Source organism: Triplophysa rosa, linkage group LG5, assembly GCF_024868665.1.
Source record: "Triplophysa rosa linkage group LG5, Trosa_1v2, whole genome shotgun sequence".
NCBI classification, from domain to species: Eukaryota; Metazoa; Chordata; class Actinopteri; order Cypriniformes; family Nemacheilidae; genus Triplophysa; species Triplophysa rosa.
The window spans coordinates 9,758,730-9,778,996 of record NC_079894.1 but is presented as its reverse complement, the minus strand read 5'-3'; the positions used below and the strand labels follow the sequence as shown (position 1 = coordinate 9,778,996).

General features: G+C 40.6%; 2 protein-coding genes across 7 annotated transcripts in view; both read left to right on the top strand.

Annotated features, from left to right (window-relative positions):
- Positions 1-4,327, top strand: part of kcnh2a (potassium voltage-gated channel, subfamily H (eag-related), member 2a) — a 39,842-nt gene extending 35,515 nt beyond the window's left edge. Inside the window, exons 10-15 of the mRNA XM_057332994.1 lie at positions 35-228; positions 309-435; positions 647-904; positions 1,492-1,687; positions 2,635-2,827; positions 2,916-4,327. Coding sequence (XP_057188977.1) covers positions 35-228; positions 309-435; positions 647-904; positions 1,492-1,687; positions 2,635-2,827; positions 2,916-3,326 — 1,379 coding nt within the window. The 3' untranslated portion in view covers positions 3,327-4,327. The remainder of the gene's footprint in view (positions 1-34; positions 229-308; positions 436-646; positions 905-1,491; positions 1,688-2,634; positions 2,828-2,915) is intronic.
- Positions 4,328-5,663: 1,336 nt separating this feature from the next.
- The window catches only part of map4l (microtubule associated protein 4 like), a 33,419-nt gene continuing 18,815 nt past the window's right edge, over positions 5,664-20,267 (top strand). For 2 of the 6 annotated variants that reach the window (XM_057333001.1, XM_057333000.1), the window contains exons 1-5: positions 5,679-5,812; positions 10,983-11,167; positions 17,017-17,115; positions 17,198-17,275; positions 17,388-17,582. In XM_057333001.1, the coding sequence (XP_057188984.1) occupies positions 10,987-11,167; positions 17,017-17,115; positions 17,198-17,275; positions 17,388-17,582 (553 nt within the window). In that variant the 5' untranslated portion in view covers positions 5,679-5,812; positions 10,983-10,986. Of the gene's footprint in view, positions 5,813-10,982; positions 11,168-17,016; positions 17,116-17,197; positions 17,276-17,387; positions 17,583-19,144; positions 20,081-20,267 lie in introns of all 6 variants that reach the window. The other 4 variants (XM_057332998.1, XM_057332997.1, XM_057332996.1 and 1 more) reach the window with 4 other exon arrangements.

Below are 20,267 nucleotides of genomic sequence, written 5' to 3'. Positions count from 1 at the left end.
TGTTATTCTGTCATTTCCATCATTTTTCCTGCAGGCAAGAATGATATTTTTGGAGAGCCCATTAACTGTTTTGCACGTCCTGGAAAGTCAAGTTCAGATGTGAGGGCTTTGACGTACTGTGACCTGCACAAAATCCACAGAGAAGATGTACTGGAGGTCCTGGACATGTATCCAGAGTTCTCAGACTACTTCTGGAGCAACCTGGAGATCACCTTCAACTTAAGAGATGTAAGATATGTCTGGACCGTTTTTAAAATGTAAGACATTATGGAATGTGCTTTTAAAGGGTTGTCTGATCTTCTCAACAGACCAACACTAAAGTTGGGTCAATGAGCAGCGACCCTGATGATTCTGATCATGGCTGTCACAACCATCCTTCTCACAGAGGAAAGTTGTTCTTTCATACCAAGAATGAGAGAAAGTCCAAGTCAAAAGGTATGCATGAAATATGTACTGTACACGTTTTAGGATTTTTATAGGTCAGGGTGTTCGTCCGGCTTGTGGAGGTCCACTCTACTGAGTTTAGCTCCAGTCCCAAACAAACACTTATAAACCGGTTTATCAAGGTCTTCAGGATTACAGCCAAGTGTGTTTGATTCTGCAGGACACCCCTGTTTTAGAATTTTGGTTGACACTTTCTCATTAGCAGATAAAACAGAGGGGGCAGAAGACAAACCCAACAGAATGACTTTCCAAACGCAGAACGCGAACATCGAACAGCATAAGGACAGACAAAATTCTCATCGGGACTCAGATATTTTTGCCTCCCAGTCCAGCAGTGATGATGATGAAGAGTCCAAGCAGCCGTCTGTAATAGTAAACCGCTCTCAAAGCCATATCGCCAGCTTCGATAATGCAAACGAGGAAAACCACAAAACCAGTACCTCTTTTATTACACTGTCAGGTAAGATTCTTAATGTGACTAAACCTCTTTCTTAATAAAAGCCTTGTTGTCTAATTTAGGTGTATTATGTCTAGCTGAAAAAAGCAGACTAAGAATATTGCACAAAACTTACATTACATAGCTGAAAGTATTTCAACGCACCCTTCTATTTCACCCTGGCTATTATAGCTACATCTGAAAATAACAGGTAATCGATCGAGCATAAAGCCATGCGATATCAACAAACCTTTACAGTAGAAGAGTAAAATGCTTTAGTGAGTCTGGCCTTCACAAAGCCACACTGAGATGATTTGGGACACAGACTGTAAACCACCCAACACTGAATGGGTGCAAATCCTACCCATGGGTGCCATGGAAAATCTGAAAAATAGCTCTTATAGCAGCAGACAGGGGACCAACTTCTAAAAAACATCATTATATATCATCATTATTTAATTTAATTTTAAATGAAGTGCCCAGTAAGTACATACGGGTGTGGTTGTCCACATACGCTTGGCCATATTGTGTTCACTTCAAAGACATTTTTGGATTATTAGCATTTAAGTGCCGTAAATGCATCATTTTGAGATTACTTTATTTTAAATTAGGAGCTCTTTCAGGTGTCTCAAACATGTTCAGTTTTTGGGGGGAGCACCGTGGCCATCAGTACCAGGAAGTACCCCGGCACAGCATGTCCTTTCCCTCATCCTCAGTTCCATCCAATACTGCCATGCACAATGATACACATCGCCATTGCACCGAGGTAGAGAACAGACTGGAACTGATGCAAAAACAGCTTCACAGGTGAGATCCAGCTTGCTTCTTATTAGGGCTGTTAAACGATTAATGGTGAGTAATCGCTTCCAGAATAAAAGTTTGTGTTTACATATTATATGTTTGTGTACTGTGCATGTTAATTTTGTATTTAAAAACAAATCCAGGTATATATTTAAGAAAAATATAAAAATCAATAGTTTATATAATTTTAATTATATATAAATATATACATGCAGTGTTTCCCACAGGATTTTGACAGACTTGTGGCGCTGGCGACGTCACAAACTAATTAGCATATTTGTAGTCACTTTAACTGCTGCTAAAATCCTGATTTATAAACGCAGCATCATCGGACAAAATCACAATGCAGTACATCTCCATTATAGAACGGCTGTATGCTGTTTGCCCTTTCTCCACAATGTGTTGCTGTATTATGAACGCTTCTTTGATTTTAAATGCAAGTGACAGTTAAATACACTACACGGAGCTAACTACACTCGCGGACGAGGGCTATCACACACATGGAGCTCATCGGAAGAGAGTGCATGCGAACACTGAAGAGGAGGACGTGCACGCGGCCACGCGCCACTCACACCAAACAAGTCAGGAAAGAGAGAAGATGCGGACGCGCAGTTTATCCACTAGTTAATCGATCACAGATACAGTCATTATCCCGGATGGATAAAAAAATACAAAATGTGACGCCAAATATACTTGGGCAGCCATTTATATACCTGGGCAGACCGCCCAAGTAAATGCATTGTATGGGAAACGCTGAAAATATTTTCTAAATGTATTTGTATGTGTATTTTAAAAAACACAATATAAATATGCGAAGTACACAGACATATATTATTTAAACACTAACTTTTATTCTGGATGCGATTAATCACGATTAATCGTTTAACATTATTGGTCTTTATTCCTTATAATGATATATGTTTTGAGCTGTTTTTATGGTCTTCTCTTCCAAGACTTGAGAAACGGATGTCAACAGATATCGGGGCCATAATGCAGTTGCTTCAGAGGCAGATGGTGCATATTCCACCGACCTACAGCTCTGTGATTGCTCCTTTAGAAACATCCCCGAATCCACCCAAACCAGGCCAAAAACTGGTTCAGCCTGTTAACCCTTTAGAAACCGAAACGCCAGCCATTTCCTCCGAGGTATCACACATTATTAAACTATAGTAATCAACTTGTTGTATCTTCGAAGTTATAGCCACTCATACATTATCTTTGTTCCTTTTCCAAGATACTTGATCCGCAGGACTTTGCTGACAGTCCTATGAAGTCCAATAAAAGCCTGTCAGGGGCGATGGAGCTCCAGCTACTGGATTGTTCCCCACAGCCCTCCACTGATGGTCAGGCTGTCAAACACAATTCTCCTGAGGCTTATATGGAGACATGGCCGCATAGCATGGGCCAGAGTTCATCAAACCTCTCAGACGATCTTCCAGCACACACTGATTCCCGGCAGAATGATCAAAGAAATGATCTTTTTTTAGAATCAGAGACTTTTGGAACAGTTCACCATCCACAAGCTGGACAGAGGCTAGAAACAGAGCTGGAGTGTCAAAGACGCCTGTCATTGCCAGTGCAACATCAGTTAGAGGGTGATTCCTCAAAACCCCCCCAAAAACACGGCTCTGATCCAGGGAGTTAAGAGTGAAGTGTTGGTTTAAACATCTCAGAATAATGCTTACAAGGACCACCACTGAGCAGAAAGTTCCTACTTCAGGTTCATATAAATGACCTCAGACAGTCTAATGTAGAGGTGTATGTTCCTGTAGTTTGGTATATGTGTGTTAGCTGGTCTAACAATATTGTTTTTACCTGTCTTTCACTGAAAGCATTTTATTTCGCAAGTGTTCATTTGTTATTCTGAGGTGTGAATGTAATGATTTGTATTAGCATATCGGTTTTGTGTGTTTAGAATTAACGATGGTCCGTCTGGAAAAAAGTATGTCTTGGACATACTAATACACTGGAAAGACCAACCAGAGTAAGAATGGTTAAGGTTTGTGACAAGGGAACGTATCTCAGGTGGTGGAACCCAAGCTCATCTCACGTAGCTGAAATACCTCTGAGTGAGTTGATTCAGGAAAGACTGATACCTGCTGAATAATGTGACTGCGCTTTACAGTACATTACTGAAAGCATGTGTTAAAATCTTTCACTGCACAGATTTTTCCAACATAATATATTATCACTAAATACTGTATATAATCATCTGTTTGACCAAAGGGTCAAAGTGTGTAGAATGTGATTTAGAAAGTGTGAATTAAAAACATAATGTTCAAAATCCATATCACCAGTGCAGTTAGTAGTAAATACATAAATGTATAACCATTTGCTGCTTGTCCATGCCAAACACATTCAGTAGTAAACCATACCTTTCAACAAAGATATTATTATGAAATGTGGTGTATAGAAAGAGTATCTTGGCACGTTAAGATGTATTATAACGTAATCATTTATTGCAATATTGAGTAGAAATATTTATTGTTATAGCTTACTAAATTATTATTGTGCAGATATGATCACCTATGAACTTTGGATCATATTCACAGCAAATAAATGAATTAGATCATCCAAATGATTGCATTTCTGTGATTGTCAAAAGCATTTTTCTGTCAATTTATATTAGTTAATTTAAACCATGGAGCCAGCCTTTTATCCGATTTTCAAGTTTTACTAGATTAAAACCGCAGTTTTTTGTCACTGTTGAACCTTTTCTTCAATGTGTTTTCAAATATGTACAGTAAAATCATGTGCAAGTTTTCAAGCTAAACTGTATTGTCTTTTTAAATATTCTTTTAGCATAGAAATAAGTCACATTTGTATTTATACGAAAAGTTTATAATTTTTATAAAAGTATATTTTCTATTTACACTTTTATTTTGTACTATTTAATATACTATTAAATTTATATTTCCCTCTGTGGTGGGCAGGAAAAGCAATTAAAACTACAAGATACATACATTTCCATAAAATAGGTGATATACAGTAACGGATACAATATAACTTTTTAAAGAAAATAGCAGCAAAAAGATATAATGAATCATAGCCAAAGTCATCTGTCAATGTTAAAGCAGTTTATTATAAAATATACAAGGGAAGGACATTCTATTGAATGGTTTGATTAAGTGTAACTCCAAAAAGTAAACGCAGCTAGTGTACTGGGAAGATAGCAGACACACACCTACTTTAAGTCCTGCACTACGCCTATTGCAGTTTTATACTAAGAACTCACACAAGCATATGCTCCTTAATCGGATACAACGGATACAATATAACTTTTTAAAGAAAATAGCAGCAAAAAGATATAATGAATCATAGCCAAAGTCATCTGTCAATGTTAAAGCAGTTTATTATAAAATATACAAGGGAAGGACATTCTATTGAATGGTTTGATTAAGTGTAACTCCAAAAAGTAAACGCAGCTAGTGTACTGGGAAGATAGCAGACACACACCTACTTTAAGTCCTGCACTACGCCTATTGCAGTTTTATACTAAGAACTCACACAAGCATATGCTCCTTAATCAAGTCCCAGTACCGGATAAACAACAAAATAGAGGAAATCCGTACTTCCACATCTGATGCTCTTATACACCTGTAATTTTAGAGGGTTCTGTAGCTGTATGACTTACAATTAGGGGATTTTCGAAATTAAAAAAATCGTGTAAGGACTGACTGGACCGTAACGCTTTAACATTGAGTTAGTCAGACAGAATAATGTTCTTCATCCACGTCAATTCGTCTGATAGATTCGGGATGACGACGAACCACGCCCACCTTGCTTTGATGGCTAGACGGAGTATTCTGTTCAGTGCCAATTCAGTACTGTTTTTATGCCTGATTGATTGGCGCAAATTATTGCCTCTCATCTGCATCACCGTACTGTTTGTGAGTTTTTGGCTGTCCATCAATGCAGGGGGACACATCCGAGAATCGAGATGATGCTCAAACTAGGGAACCAAATGTAGACAGGCGGATAAAACAAAACGAATACAATATTTCTGAGTTGTGATTGGGCGAGAGAACTAAGGGGCGGGGCGCTGCCTTGCTATCACAGAGGCGCACTGTACGAGAAAGCGGACGTCGTTCAACACTACAGCGTACTGAATTTTAAAAACAACAACAACGGGTAAGTGCGCTTTGACATTGTGATTAACGCTCACGTTGCACTTCTAAAAATGAAGTCATACTATAAGGCCATATGCATTAACAAACAATCGTGAAAACAATGACAGAAATGATTCATTTATTCCGCGCGTTACGCACGCTTCAGAGTCATAGGGGGTTTGATTCAATCGCTGTCGCCACTTGGCAGGCGTTACGGTATTATTATGTACATGTAAGCTCACGATGCGATGTACATACAAGGCACACAGTGACAGTCATGGTCTCTTATCCGTTTGCAAACGTTTGTTCATCAATATACGTCGCCATGTCGAGATTTCTCTTTGTTAGGGCACTGCCGCAGTTTGGCGGAGATGCTCCAGACAGGTGTCTGCGCATCAACATGAGAAAACCTCTGTCGAATCTTCTAGAGTTACATAATTTCAGCAGTGTCACATATTGCTTCAGTAACCAGTCTGCGAGACATCTGAACGTTGTTGGTTTTGTGGGATGATGAAATCTTGTGAGGTTTCATGTAGTCTTAAAAAGGACGCGTCGTAAGATTGCTCGTCCCCATTTACACTGCACACTGGATCTTGTTTTAGTGGCTATAATGATCACTAAATGTCATTTCATAGGTAAATCGGCGCGCATTGTGCTATTATGCCAGCGTGGAGCACGTTTAATACGCGCAAGCGTCTCGTGTGCTCGGCTTTCTGCAGTTCACCTCTACAACATGTCTCATGCACATGCGTCATACTGTAAAACTGATCTGAAGTGAAACGCACGTCCGACGCATTGAAGGTCATGTACAGTATGCCTGGAAGTGGAACATAACATTTGATGGTGGGAAATATGAAACCTATATGTTCTTTTGCTTATTTGATATAGCATATTCATTATAAAGGAACAGAGGAAAAAAACTTCCACTCTGTACTGTCCTCGTTGACCACACCCCCTTAGGTCTTATTTCTCATACTCCTTTTCTTATTCATTGTAACAAGTGTGAAGAAGTGTTGTGTGTTATAGATAAAAAAATGTAGGTGTATTTTTAGGTGTATTTAATTATTTTTGTGTGAATGTAGTTGATTGAAACATGTTGTATAAGAAGTTAATTTTATAAATATAGTCAAAGACCTGGTAAGGTAATAAAAGAAAACAAATGTACGCCTAAAGTCATTTGCCTCAAAAAATGCTTTACCATTCTGTAGTATTAACCATCTAAATTTATGTACTGGAACTGGCTTGAACCCTCAGTGTTATCATATGTCACTTGGAACATAAAGCTCGGTAAGATGGTGTGCTGTTTGCTGGACCGTTGTAATTCTGGGGTGTCAGGTCAGGGCCTGCAGGCCTGTTGTGATGCCCTGTGTCCCGTCTTGCATAATCTTCATTCCCTTCACTGATGGCTTCTGATTAAAATCCGCACAGACATCCCCCTCCACTGTTTTGCAGTGACCATGGGTGTTTATAAGGCAATATCACTCCCCATTTTAGGACATGACGTAAGCTGTAGGGTTCTAGTAGTGTAATGAAGAATGTTATGAAAAACTTCAATATTTGGATCACACCGAATTGGAGATTCCTGTCTGCTTGTCGAACTGACCACCACTGACAGACCATTTACCTCCTTTTTGGAAGGCTTCCAGTTTTTTGACTGTTGAAGGGGCCTTATTTTTGGGTGTTTTGCTTTAACTCATAATAACTCAGACAGACAAAGATTGGCACTGGCGCAGATACATAAACCCTGTCACAATGAGTGGCAGCCAGTAACCGCATGCTCAGTGGCTTTGGCACACAATGGAAGACATTGAGTCAGACCCCCGTCCCACGTTGTGTGTGCATTCCTACAGGAATGTTTGGAATACTGTGTTTACACAGCAACACAAATGACAGCCCAATCCCCAGAAAATCCTTGTGTGCTCTCCGTTCTCCTTTAGATTGAATGAGGATGGAGTGTACGCTTCTGTCAGATGCTGTTTTGATTTTGTACCATTTGGCTTGAGCAATATTTAAAGGTCCAGTTGAACAGGCAGTTTCTGCCAATCTCATATTGATCTTGAGTACCTATAGAGTAGTATTGCATACTTCGTATCTTCGAAGAGTATATAGTTTGAACACATTTATAAAAGATAGATACAGCTGTACGATTATTTCCGAAAACAAACGACATCCTGGGGGTGTGCGGGGGGGAGGAACTAAATCAGGGGCACACAATACATCATTGCATTACAGTGTTTCCCACAGGATTTGACAGACTTGTGGTCCTGGTGACGTTACAAACTAATTATCATATTCGCATACTAATTAGGCCATTAATATACCTGGGCGGACCGCCTAAGTAAATGCATTGTATGGGAAACGCTGCGTTATCCCTGCATAACTGTTTTGATTCACTATAAGTTTGTGTTGTTTACATTGCAAGTATGCGCCGAGTGCCAACAAAACACAGACATATAACCTACCGCGTGCGGTTCATGTCCAGCATCTTTTAGCGCTGGGACCGCTCCATCTATCAGTTTCAAACGATCTGCAAATCCAGTGTTATATCCACCGTTTATATAACATCCATCACTGAAATGAGTGTGAACAAACTCTATTGCAAGAGTAACGAGCTGCAGCTGCAGGGCCACAGTGCAGCCAATCTTGATGGTAGGCGGGTCTTCCTATCGCTCATTGATTGACGCGTGGGCGGGCTATTTCTTTTCGCCTTGCCGTGGGTGTGCTTTTCTGGGAAAATTGCCCAATAAAGGACTAAGAAAAGTTGTTACGTCACGGTTTTTCATGTTCGAAAAAAAACTTTCCGAAACCTACACGAACCTTGGGGGAGTGTATCGAGCACAGAAATACTATGTAATATGTCCAACTCGTTTTTTGACAAGTTGACCCATGTTAAGCATGAGAAGCCAGAAAGTTTAACATTGTAAAGAAGTCAGAATGCAAGAAACAGCGTTAAATCCCCCCCTTAAAAGATGCATCTGGTGAATGAGAAAATTCATTTTAATTTGCTTTTGTTTGTTGCATTTTGTGCTCTCTGCTTTTATAACGTATTACGTTTTGTTAAAATTTTGATTTATGTATGTTTACATGATTTATCATGCTACTGTATATAAAATACTGTATATGACATCTTGCATTTCTTTCTTTTTTAGACCTGCCTTTAACTTTAGACTAAAGTGATCAAGAGCAGTCCCTGCCAGCTTGCCAGATAGATATAGATGCCACTCTGTGCCAGGGCTTGTGGCATCATGCAGATTATAGAGACAAACTGCTGAATCACAAAAATGCAGACTGCATTCTGTCCCAGCAGTAAAAGTGCAGGAATGTACCTGTGACTCATTTGCCACGGTCTGATGGTTAAACCTCCATAATGACCTGCCATATGTTCTGTTCCCTTTGAAATCACTGATTTTGGCCTTTTTAACTCGTTGTAATACATTGAAAATAAATGCTACGCATAACATAATCATAAATCAATGATAAGGATTTTTTTTACAATAGTTCACGGAGGTAAACATTGAACAAACAGCCACATTTTCAGTGTTATCATTGGCACTGGGATGATGTTCCTACAAATACTTGCTTTGGTCACTGAACGTGAAGAAGCACAGTGGTCAGACTTAGGGCTGCACGATAATTTATCGCGATACCACTAAATCCTATTGAAATCAAGCTGGCTGCGATATGCAATGTGTCAATATTTTTTTAATGCATAGCTTGTCCGTGAAGCACGTCTCTGGGATCAGTAGGAAATGCTGCTCGATCTAAAAGCAGTGCGAGTTTGAGTCCACTTATAATGTACATTTGAAAAAGCAACACCCGTCAAACATGATCATTATAAATATACTTTATTATTATAAAAATACCTGATGAGGCTTGAGTAACAGTGATAAAAAGATATAGGCATTTCCTAGATTCTAGAACGTGTTATGGTCTTCTTCTGCAGTGCGTATTTGGAGTTTCCGCACGAGAGCGCCCTCTGGCTTTCGGATGCAGCAGCATTTTCCCGTACTTCACTCAAAAGCTGTGCATAAATCACGTGATATTTATCGTCGGTTTATCGCGACAGCCCTAGACTGTGTGTTTTTCTGAACGTTTTATGTTCTTACAGTGCAATGTCTGACTGTGAGCCTCTGTACAGTAACAGCTGATTACAGTAAGTGTTGTTGGGCTGATGATGTGACTTCTGTGGGGGGAGGTTAGGGGATGAGTGAATTCTGTCCAGCTGAGCTGACTGATTCAAGGGGGAATCGCGCTGGCTCTAAGCCCTTGTTTTTTGGACCAGCTGGGCTTCTTATCATCCACCGGGATATCAACAGAAAGAATTACACTATACATCCATGTGCATCCAGAAGGGGGGGAAATCACAAAGAGAGGAGGAACAAAATGCAAAGGCAAAGCTATGGATGATTAGTGAAAGAGAATAGCAAAGATCAACCAACAGCTAAAGAAGAGAGAGCGATTTGGGGGGGATGGATTTTGGGTCAATTCTGGAGCAGTAGCATTTTAATCCCACGTTTAGCTAGGAACAGATTTACATAATCATATTAATGTCTATACTGGATAGATCAAAATCGCTTTGGAGATTTGTTTTGCTCTTCACTCTTTTGCACCCCGCTGTAAAAACACACAAGGGTTTAATTTGGTTGGTATGTTTTTGGTGAAGAGTACAGTGAGTGTAATTGTGTTAATCTGGGGTGTCTGAATGTGCATAGTGTGGCAGCTAGAGAAACAATGGCACGCAGTTAAACTAGTGCAATGGCAAACAAACACGCTTCCTTGGGCGAGTACACAATGACAACTTCTATTTCTGGATCCTTTCTCATCTTCTCTTTCTCTCCCTTCTTTAATCTCACATGTGCATGCACCAGCCACAATCCAGTTGTGCAAAAAACAGTGCTGCTGTTGGTGATGTCATCAGTAATGAGATAATGATAAAATGATGTAGAGGAGCATTATAAACATGCATATATCCAGACATGTGATTTAGTTGAAGATAATCTGAAAGGTTCAACATTAACTTTACAAATAGGAACATGCACAAAAATTGACCATTGCGATTGCATTGCAGGGCAGGATTTCTAGTTTAAGAAAATAATGTGCTCTTTCGGCATTTCCTTTTAATGGATCTACGTAAGTGAGAAAGTCCATGTTTGCTTTGTTTTGACTCATTGCCCCTTTTCTCCTTTTTTCAGGAGGATGGACTTTAGTTTACGTGATGCCTTCACAGAAGGGGCGGCTAAGGCGGCCCAGGACAGCCTGCTGAAGAGAGATTTTGTGGCCGGGTTAGAGGCACAGACCTTCGACGATAAAGTTGGCGAGACTGTTGGGAAGACAGAGTATCGCCCCCTCTTGGATGGAATCGATGGAAAGAGGGAAAGTATGCCTTACTGCATGACCATTTCTCAAATATACGACTCACGTTTATCTGAATACTCTGGCATACCACACAATGGCGAGTGGCAAAAGCCATTTATTCGTTTTTTATCTGGTTGCATATGCCGTTCAGGTTGGTTCTTTGATGAGGAGTTCAAAAGTCAAAGTCTGCTTTATTGTCAATTCTGCCACATGTACAGTACATACATATAGAGGATTGAAATTGCGTTACTCTCAGTCTCGTGGTGCATACAAATAACACTAACACAGAATAAAAAAATATAAAAAGAGATACAGATACATACAGATTATTATATATACGTAAAATACAATTTAACGCGGCAGTCCGTCGGATTGGCCTCTTTGTCGCCATCTCAGTTTGTAATTGCTACTGCAGGTGATGTGCAGAGATATTTCTTTGCGTGAGTTGTGATTCGGCACTGCTCAACTGCGCGGATGAGTCTGATGTTTTGAGTCGTGGCCTGTGACAGTGCAGCGGTGAGAATCTTCACTGTACATCTGTGCATAATAAACACAGATAACATGGAAGATGATATAACACGAAACAAATAAGAACATAAACAGACACAAATAGCACAAATGGAGGCTGTGTTGAAGTGTTTTGATATTATTTCGGGTGCTGGGTCATTTTGTTATTTCTCATGGAAACTACCGTAACGCGAACCGGACAGAAGATCCCCGAACGCGGGTCTCAAATGCTGACAGTCACGGTCATAAATCATTGTACATCATACAACTATATATACTATATACAAAGCCTTGCCATCATATCCGGGATATAAGTCCGTAAATTTGAGTAAAATCACAGGCTTCACTTGTCCGTGCTAATGATATACAGATGTGGGGAGGTCATTTCTAAATCACATGAGGTCCCCAGATCATACTAATCCCGGGCGAATAGGGCTTAAATTACATTTATCATAATGAACATAAAGAGAGAAAGAACAAACGATGAAACTGTACCCGTCTATATTAACACAACAAGTGCGCTGCGGTTTTTGTGTTATCTATTGAAATGTTTAAAATTTGTCTTACCTGTTCAGAAGAAATAAAGCGATGTCTGCATCCGTTTACATTCCTTTCAGATCACGGAGTTCCCGCCACCTTTGAAATGCCTTGCCAATATTAATTTTCGCACGAGTCCGATCACATTCCCTGTTTCTTTGTAAACCGTCTTCAGTTCTTTCTTTCTTGCTTTTCACAAATGATGAATCCCCAGATGGCAACACTGCTTGGCGTTTAAAAGTACTAAACGCCGCCATAAATAATACTAAACGTTGTATGAAATCCTACCCAGCAGTTGTGAGTACACGCTACAAATCACAAATCGCCTGTCACTGGTAGCATACACGCGCTGGCTAGCAGCCGGATCCTCTTCGTTCTGTGTACGAATGTGACGAAATGACGCACAGACGAAAGACACCATATAAGGATCTCCGGAAAAGTCGACCCCGACAGGGCAAATTACAAACTATTACACGCTTTCCGTGGTGAATCCAGCAAGGGTAGTGACACAGTTTTAAACACCGTTCTTTCATGTACTTGCTCAAGAATTGGTTTTAGCTCATTTTTACTCCAAAAAACGTGCGGACTGCCGCTTTAACAAGCAGGGATATTTAAAAAAAGAAAAAGAAGATAGGTAATAATAGCAGATAGAGTGCAAACCAGTGAAGTATACAACAGTGCAGATGTGAGGTAGTGCAAAGAGCTTATTAGTTTGTTTAAAGTGACAAAGAGAGCAGGCTTTGTTTAACCCGTCAGAAGAGGTAGTTGAAGAGGGGAAGACCGATGCTGAATGAGGTAGTGAGCAGTCCAATGCTGCATAAAGTGACTAGTGCGGGTCAGTGTATGTTGTGGTGGGGGGGTTGGGAGTGGAAGGACCTGTGGATGTGGTCAGAGTTCAGTGGTGCATGGGGCAAGAGAGGGGAGGGGGGCAGGGTGGGGAGGGAGTTTAGCTTCCTGACTGCCAGGTGGATGAAGCTCTCCTTTAGTCTGCTGGTCCTGGCCTGGAGACTCCGCAGTCTCCTCCCTGATGGCAGCAGCCTGAAGAAGCTGTGTGTCGGGTGAGTGGGATCATCTGCAATGCAGAGGGCGTTTCGGGTGAGACAGGTTCCATAAATGTCCTGGAGGGAGGGGAGAGAGACACCAATGATCTTCTCAGCTGCTCTCACTATGCGTTGGAGGGTCTTGCGGCAGGACGCGTTGCAGGCGCCATACCACACAGTGATGCAGCTAGTCAAAAGGCTCTCGATGGTGCCTCTGTTGAAGGTGCACATGATAGGGGCTGGGGCTCTTGCTCTTCTCAGTTTGCAGAGGAAGTAGAGACACTGTGCAGGAGTTCAGTTATATTTAGAGTTTAAAGAGTATGTTTGTCTAAGCCTGGTCTGCCCATAAGCCTGATCGTAGAAGACAACATCCCTGATCAAATTTAAGAATTTTAGCCCCTTCAGATGCCTCAAACACTGCTGCCAGAAATCAGCCCTTGTGAACTCTGAACTTAAGCTCCAGACAGGCTGACAGCCTTCCTCTTGGGTTACCATAACCACTGTTTATTCTCAAATCCAGATGTTTGTTACAGTACAGTATGTGCTGTACCGGGGCACATTGTCACAGTTTAATACAGTAGCTTGAAATGCATTAGGGCACCGATGGTGTTGAAGCTTGCCATTTAATAATTAAATGAAAGAAACACTACTGCTTGGAGGTCAAATATGTTATTGTTTAACAATGGAACAGTTTGTGAAGCCGCAAACAATTTTAGTACTGCAAATGGATAAACTGTACAGCCATATGTACTTATGGCTTCTAGGTCATTCATTTTGGAAAATCAATGCAAAGTCTATTATGTTCTCCACATGTAAGATCATTTGCAGCAATGTCAGCCTTCTCATTGTGGTGTAGTGCTTACCTGATATGGTATCACAGGCAGTTTCTGCCAATCTCATATTAATCTTGAGTGCCTATTCAGTAGTATTGCATGCGTTGTATCTTCGAAGAGTATTTAGTTTGATCAAATTTATAAAAGAGTATAGTTTATAGTTTTGATAGAATATCGTTTTTTCCAGCATGTATTCATCGTTGTTAATGTTAATGTCAATACAGTTATTCAGGTTAGCTCATGGTGCAAGTTAAAACTAATGTTTACTTTCTGTTTACATCGTACAGCATTTGGTTTTAAAAAGATAATTTAATTTAGTAAATGCTGAAATTCACATGAACTAAGATTAATAAATGCTGTAGAGTTCATTGTGAATTCATGTTAGCTAACCCGATAGAACACATACATCTGGAAGACATCTATTTTATGTCTGCATTTACATCTGCAAGACATAGCTTTCTCATCTGCAATATGTCTCTGAGACGTCTGCTGTCAGATGTCATATAAACATCTAGAAGATGTCTGTATGATGTTTATGATTTGGAATGGATGTAAAACTGCTCTTTCTAAGATGTTTTTTTACAAAGCAGACGTTTTTCCAGATCTCCAGATTTTTAACAAACATCTTACCTGTGCTATCTGGGAATGCACTAATGTTAGCAAATACAACCTGTAAAGTGTTACCCCTGATATTATGTGCTTGGAGATTAAAAACAAAAAATGCAGAAAAGAACATGGTAGATGTATGTGGCATTGTGTGTACTGTGTGTGTTGGTATCATGTGACACGTGTATTTCCATAGCACTTTTAACAGCTCCTGATACGTTTCCCTTTGCTTCCACTGAAAGAAAAATGTCCTTTCATTTGATGTTACATTTAAATGTCATATAGTGGTGGTATGACATTTATATATTTTAAACTGTAGCAGAAAGATATATTTATCTATAGACTGTTTCATCTTAACAACATAAACAAACATACTGCGCATGGATTTTGATAACAATCAAAAGAAACCGAGAAGAACCGTTACTTGGCTAAACTTGTCTCCCCAATATTTTTAATTTAGACTCCGATACCAAGCTCAACCGCTAGATGTCATTGTACCATACGGTTTGTTTAAATGCGACCAAACTACAGGACCCATTCGACAAATTGTTTATTCAATAAAATGAACATACAACCAAATTCAACAAATCATTTATTTAATACAATTATTATACAGTAATAATACAAATTAATATTAACATAAATTAAATTAAATATAAATAGTTATATTATTAGACACAAGCCAAACACAAACCGGAAGTTAACTGGGGGTCAGGCGCGTGTGTCCGATGAAACGGTCTATAGGTATATCTATGTTTTTGTCAAGCAATAATTTTTCTTGTCAAGTAATTTTGTTAAGGCAGTAGGCTAGTATTTCTTTCCTTCATCGGATGGTTTTGGTGAGAGAATAAAGCTCTGGTATTGACAAAGCAATAAAGATTTATGGAAATTGCGAGTTGTCTGTTGACAAGCGCTTGGAGGCTCATTTCCAAAGAACAAAGTAGCCTACATGTGAAAATGATGAATCAATAACTGTGCTGGTCATTAGGCTCAATAGGCTGTGCAGTTACTTGGAAAGATAATAATATTACACATGTACTTTAATGTCAGATATAATTATTCATGTCTTTCTTGATATCATCATAACCTTAATATCATTTAGCATCTAATAAACTGGAGTTTGGCAAAAGTTAATTTAATCTACTGGCTACATGTTAATGCTATTAAATGTGTTAGCGTTCAGTAATCTTGTCTTTCTTATATGTAAACTGTCATTTTGTCACTTTTCATGCAATTTTCCCAGCAAATATATGCTACAAGCAATAAAATTATGTAATACAAATTTCATGATTGCATGCTTTTTTAACCATATTGTGTGTTCTGGTACTCACTGTACAGCACTGGTTTGTGACATTGTGTAATGGTGGATTCTGTGGTGAATTTTTAACGCTCTCCCCATAACTGCAGAAAAGAGGCTCTTCATCACAGCATGACTTGGCAGTCTGCACCTTAAGTGCCTTATGTCTGGAACAAAAATAGCTATTTTTAGTTGCATCTTCCATTTTCTGGCTTTCACTTCAGCTACTTTACAGGTTCATGTGCTTCAAAAGGGGTTTATAAATCTGGGCCTGTATACAGTACATGAAAACACATAGCTGCTTTTGCACCCTGTGAAAGGGCGTTATCATATTTAGGCGTTCTCTGCGTAAAAAAATCCAAACCCCCTGCCATACAACTCCAAGAGGAATAAAAACAAATTACACGAGGCATAAACATCAGTCACATTGAGGCCGACCTCAAAGGCCTGGCCAGCATATTCCCTCAGCATCTCTGCTAATACAGCTCGATCCAGCAGACAGATAAAGCGTGACTCACAATGACATGTACATCCATCCCATTCCACAAAGAGGATAATTGCATGGCGCTGGTATATGGTCCAGCCCTGTGGGAGCGCGATCATTAACCCGAGGCCGGTATCTGAGCAAATGCTGTTTCAGTGCTGGTTGCTCATGTCAGTCTCTCTTGATGCTGACAGAACACTTTGCCTTGGGAACCAAGAGCAGGCTCAGCTGTTTGTGTAGCTACGGTAACAGGCCTGCAGTACCAGTCTGTCCTGTCTTCTCAACATCATCTCCACAGTTGCCCTGACGTTAATGCCTTTTTAAATGTTAGAATGTATGTGAGGCCTATTTTGAGGGACACCCCCACTGCCTTTGACACAGGGGATGCATTAAACTAGACAGATCTGAAGTTGCTCATCCTATTCCAGATGTATATGACTTTCTTCCTTATGACAAACACAAATTAATATTTTGTACAATTTTTGTAGTATTGGTCAGTTTATGTGCATATTGTATATAACGGTGTTTGTACAGTTTAAAATGCAGTGTCATTTGGTCTGTTCTCAGTGCCTGGGTTCATGTCTGGAGGTCTTCGTCAGGACCCTCAGGGAGAGATCCGCCCCAGTTCACCTGGACAGTATGTCTACAAGAATGACTTTCAGTCAGGTGGGATCATTGCATACATCAATTTACACATGTAAGCCTTGTTGTGTCAGTCTTCTACTAGTCCCAACCTTTTTAATTTCAGGCCCAACATCAATGACTGGAATGGGACACCAACAGATGGGATCTACAATGAAGGATAACAGCATGGACTCCTTTTTGGGTAAAGACAGCAGTGTTTGATCTTGCTGTCTTCAGATCATGAGTTCGCTTCAGTACATCTCCACAGGCTGTTAAGTTTTAATGCAGTACGTCTCTGCTACTTTGTGCTTTAGGGTTTTCCCAGCCTGTGATGAGTATGGGTATGAAAATGAATGTTGGCATGGCCCCTTTCCAGAGCTCCAAATCCCCTAACATGTGCGACCCTCAGAAGACTTCGCCCTTGTTTGCCAATGAACCGCCCAAACCATCTCAGATAACTTCTAATCCAAGGAACACAAGTCCTCGTAACAGCCAGGAGAATTCTGCAGGTAAAGTCTATCACCACTTAAGGCACTTCACTTCAGGATAGAACAGGTAAGCCAGATATTAGTACAGATAACTCCTAAACCTGTCATGATTCTGATGGATTATTTTGTGAGAATGTTTCTGTAATGTCATGTCATCACGCAGTGTCTGGTCTGAGCATGGGTGCTTCGTCAATAGCTTATCATACAGTAACAGAAATGTCTCATATATTTTATGGTCTTCAAGTTGCCTCTGATAATGAGATTAGTAAGAGTAATTGTTGAGCTGTCTGTGTTAAATATCTGAGCATGAGTACACAGCCGTGGAAAAATTTAAGAGACCATTTCAAATGGTCATTTTATTAGCATTTCTAGATGTATTTTGACCATTCCAGTCCAATGTCTGTTGAATTTCAACAAAATCAAACCTCAGGAGTGACATAAAGTCATCCAACAGCAATGTGAAAGTCTGACAGCATATAAGACACATGAAAACTGTGATAAAAATCATGGTTCTCACATTCTTTTTTTTCTAAATACATGTACAAATATTACTGTTGTTTTATCAGATACAGTAGTAAAATTACTAAAAAAGTATATTTGAAGAGTTTGGTTCCAAAATGAGATAACTCCGTTTCAAAAATCATGTTTTTTTATTGTGCATTCAAATTAATATCAATCAAACTGCAGTTGGTTTGTTTTGATTTAAGCCCGGGCCCGGAAACTCTCTCGATGGTCCGGTCGCTCATCCTCTTATGCTCCCGAGCTCCCCCGTGAGGCATGCGGGGACCGGCGGTCGCACAGCTGACACTCGTTGCCACTTACGCCGCCGGCCCCGCCTTACTCGCCCCACGGCTCTCGCCCCGCCTTCCTCGCTACACATTGTGTCTTCAGTGTTTACATTTATGTGTTTATCTTGTCATAGACTTTATTTGTTTAGTACCTTTTTCCTCAATGCTGGAAACAGTACTGTGTATTCAACATCATGTGACTCTTCTCTATGGCTTTTTGTTTGAGTCAGTCACTTGCCTCTGTTGTTATCCCTGAGTCTGCCTGTTATTTCTCCACGAGTTCATTAGCCCATTTGCACTTTCACATGACGTACTCTCAAGTGAGCACATCCCAGTCTCAGCACATTCACTCTCAGCCACTGTTTCTATCACATCCATTTAAATGTTATCCGCAGCGAGAATGAGCATGAGACACATAGAGTTTGTATTTAGAGAAAAGCAGGCCTGGTTAGAATGTAGCACATATACATATATGCAAGGCATAACAAATATGTTTTTATTCAGTGTGAAATAGTGGTTTTTGTCAGTCATCATATCATTACGCCTAGGCCCTAGTGTAACTAAACATATGATGCAAGTGATCAGTGGTTTATAAGTAGATCATCTAATGTCTATTGGGACTCGCTTGTCACACTGCTCCGGCAAACACCAACTTATTCAGAGTTTTGTTGAATTGGTGTGTTAATGCTGTTGGTGTTTGTTGTGCAGCGTGAATTAGCCGTAATGAGTTGGAGAAGCTTTGTTGTTTTGTATAGTAAGGTCAGTGACACCTCCTCTTCCTCTCTGTACACAAAGAAGTTTGGGGAAATCCACGGACAGGTGGTGAGGAAATGCTCTCTACGGAGCACTTCCATGCCCTCAGCAAGGCCGAACAGAGTTCCACCTATCCCTTGGGTTCCCAGAGTCAAGATGCAGCGTCCGGGGAGGAGAAGTCTATCGAGGAGGGAACCGAGCAGCAGCAAAAGCGAAAAAAGAAGAAACGCAAGAATAGGGAAGAAATGTATGACCTTCTCGACAGCCTCGGTTCCCCTGATTCTGAAGACACTCCATCGGAAAGCTCCAACCATGGCTGTCCCTCACCCCCCAGCAGGGAGGGAGAGATTTGGGAAAGCGAGATTCAAGAGAGAGGGGGTGGATGCATCAAGGCCAAGAAGGGCAAGAGCAGGATGAGGCTTCCCGAAGAGTGGGGTGCTCCTTTGGGAAATAGCAACGTTTCTGGGTCCTCTCACCCGAATACGTCAAGCATAATGGACATGGACTTTAGCGGCCCTAATTTGGGTGATTCCAAGACCTCTTTCACACCTGACACCCAAGCAAGCAAACCCCAATCAACTGGTCATGTAGATGACACCACTCATGTAGATGATAAAGATACATCTAAATTGGCACTGGCTGGTTTTCACCACTCCGATCAGTCACCCATTGTGTCAACCATCACCCTTAGCCCAACACACACCGTCATGTTGCTTGACTCAGTGCTACAGGAACAGACCCCAGATGCCAGCCCCCTGAGCACGCCCGTGAAAACCCCTTTCCCTCACATCACTGCCCTCGAGTCTGGTACTGGTTCACTGAACATTGGCACAGGCAGTCCTGCGTCACAGAGCACACCCGCCGCTAGTCACTTCTCCCCAAGCACTGCGGTAAACTTAAACCCAGAGGCTCGGCCTTTCGTCCCCTCACTCTCAGAGCATCAGGAGCCCCCGCTGGCACAGCCCCCCCTACTGGAAGGTTGGTGATATGAAGACTGTATGGAGATGATTTACATAATGCATGGCTCAATGAAGTGGGCCTCCTCTGCCTAGCACTCTCTGTAGCAAATGATAATGTAGCAAAATGCTAATTACGCTAGTTACGCTAATTTTACGCCTTTCTTTCTGTCTTTCTTTCTTTCTTTCTTTCTTTACATCTACCAGTA